Below are 2,091 nucleotides of genomic sequence, written 5' to 3' on the forward strand. Positions count from 1 at the left end.
CTAGCTCCGCCTTTTTCGAATGGAAACGGTTTTGCGGCTTCGGCGCAGTTGGACTTGTCTTGCTGGTGAGCGCATCTTCAGCCGAGCGGCCGTCTGGGGTTGTCTGTTGGATGGGTTCCAGCTGGAACGGGCCTGCTCGGGATGCTGGACGATTGTTTCAGCGAAGGTATTTGAAGGTATCTGAGTATCTTCGAACCGTCACAATATGCGAATCGATGTCTACACCCATACGATCACGGATGAGCGTGAACGGGGTAAGCAAATCGCCGCCTATACCATCCATTAAATCGAGCTATTTGTCTTTTCAACGGACCACGGGTTTTCCACCCATCCAAACGCCCGGCACCGGCTGGCCAACGGTGATCATTGCCGCGACGCGGGGGTGCAGGCACCGTGCAGGAAAGATAAATTAAGCCCGATCACGATCTCGACGATTGCCCGCCCGTCTTGCCGCGAGCGAATGGCGTGGCGTTTTGGAGTTGGGTTTCGGCTCACGCCGGGCCTGAAATTGCCAACGCAGCAATGGCAGCAACGGCGGGAATTAAAAATAAAAATGGCAAAGCAGGCAAGCACAAGGGAACGCGCACAAGCGACGGCAGCAGAGTTAACCCTTGCTGGAGCAGGCAAACGAGTTGTTTGAAGGTTTGGAACTATTTGGAGTGCCTTTTGGCCGAGTCCAAATACTCACTTCCAACGGCCGTTGCATGCTAATCACGAAGCCTGTGGAAGGCTTCCTCGCGCACCCGAATGCACAACCAAGCTGGACACATGTGTGGATGCTGCTCGTAAATGCAATAAAATAGTGTAGCGTTACATTGATGGGTTCAAACGATGCGTGAAACAAAGCACCGAGCACCGAGCCGCCTTCCGGCAGGCGAATCGTTCTGGAGATGCCTGCGCGTTGCTGCTGGTAGAACGGCGTAGAAGCAGCGGCACGGGCCGGACGAGAGAGGAACCGCTGGGCAAAACGGTTGAGCGGGAGCTGAGGAGGTTCCTTTTTGCCATCTCGAACGTCTGGACCGTGCGTGAGCGGAAAGGCAAAGGGCAGAGACCGCTGAAACGACGGGGTGGTCTGTACGGACGGCCGTATGGCAGGGTGCAACAGCGAAGGGTAGCGAGGGCCGATCCGGTCGGGTCGGGCGTCCGTCCGTTGTTTACATTTCGGTGGTGGTATTTTGTTTTTTCGGAAGGATTTCTCAAATTAGTCGATCATTACGCGCCGTCAAGTGCGGACGGTGGATTAGTCGTGGATTGGCTTCGGTCGCAAGACGATACCGAGGGTGGCGCGCGTTTCGAACTGGGCAAGCCGAGCACACCGGGGTTCAGTGCTGATCGAGTGTTACGCCCGGATCGATGTGTAATCGATGGTTCGAGTGATGAAGAGTTTGGTGCGCAAGTGAGTGAAATTGGAGTGAATACTAAGTTCTAAAGTTAAGGTTCTTGTGTTTATCAACAAATTTAAAGTGATTTTATTGTCCGTGACAAGGTTTTAAGTGATCAGAGTGTACCTCAAGCATGATTAAAACAGAAGAACATATGGAAACGGCTTCTTCTATGGTGGATGTTAGTGACGATCAGGGGATTATCGTTGGTGGTGGTGGTGGTAGTAACCCGTCCGGTGGTTACCACTATCGCCCTCTGTCGTCAAACATCGTAATGGCTTCGGCACACATCATAGAGAATCCGGCCCTGCAGCAGCAACAGGACGACGGGCGGAACTGTGGTCCAATGATGACTCACCCGTACCACCACCATTCGTCGTTCCATCATCACGTCCAGCCGGTTTCGCATCACCCGCAGACCCACGGACACTTCCAGCCGCATCATCAGCACCATCACCTTCACCAGCAGCACGGGCTCGACGTGAAGGACGAGCTGGATGATCGTAACGCGTCACCGCCGGGCATCGGAGCGGTGGCGTATCCGACCAGCCTGGAGCTAAAGCTCGAAGGTGACGGTGGCAAGATATCGTCGATGTACCACCATCACCCCCACCATGCGTTCGACAAGCTGCCCTCCTACTACATCAACCACCGTTCGCCGTATCTGATCTCGCAGATAAATGACCCCGAGCTGCCGGCGGGGGACGGC

The 2,091-nt window shown here is 54.7% G+C and overlaps 1 protein-coding gene across 1 annotated transcript in view; it reads left to right on the top strand.

The window, feature by feature from the left end:
• Nucleotides 1-1,515: 1,515 nt before the first annotated feature.
• LOC128713586 (forkhead box protein biniou) overlaps nucleotides 1,516-2,091 on the top strand; it is a 5,401-nt gene continuing 4,825 nt past the window's right edge. Inside the window, exon 1 of the mRNA XM_053808446.1 lies at nucleotides 1,516-2,091. This exon is cut by the window's right edge and continues 827 nt beyond it. Coding sequence (XP_053664421.1) covers nucleotides 1,516-2,091 — 576 coding nt within the window.

Source organism: Anopheles marshallii, chromosome 3, assembly GCF_943734725.1.
Source record: "Anopheles marshallii chromosome 3, idAnoMarsDA_429_01, whole genome shotgun sequence".
NCBI classification, from domain to species: domain Eukaryota; kingdom Metazoa; phylum Arthropoda; class Insecta; order Diptera; family Culicidae; genus Anopheles; species Anopheles marshallii.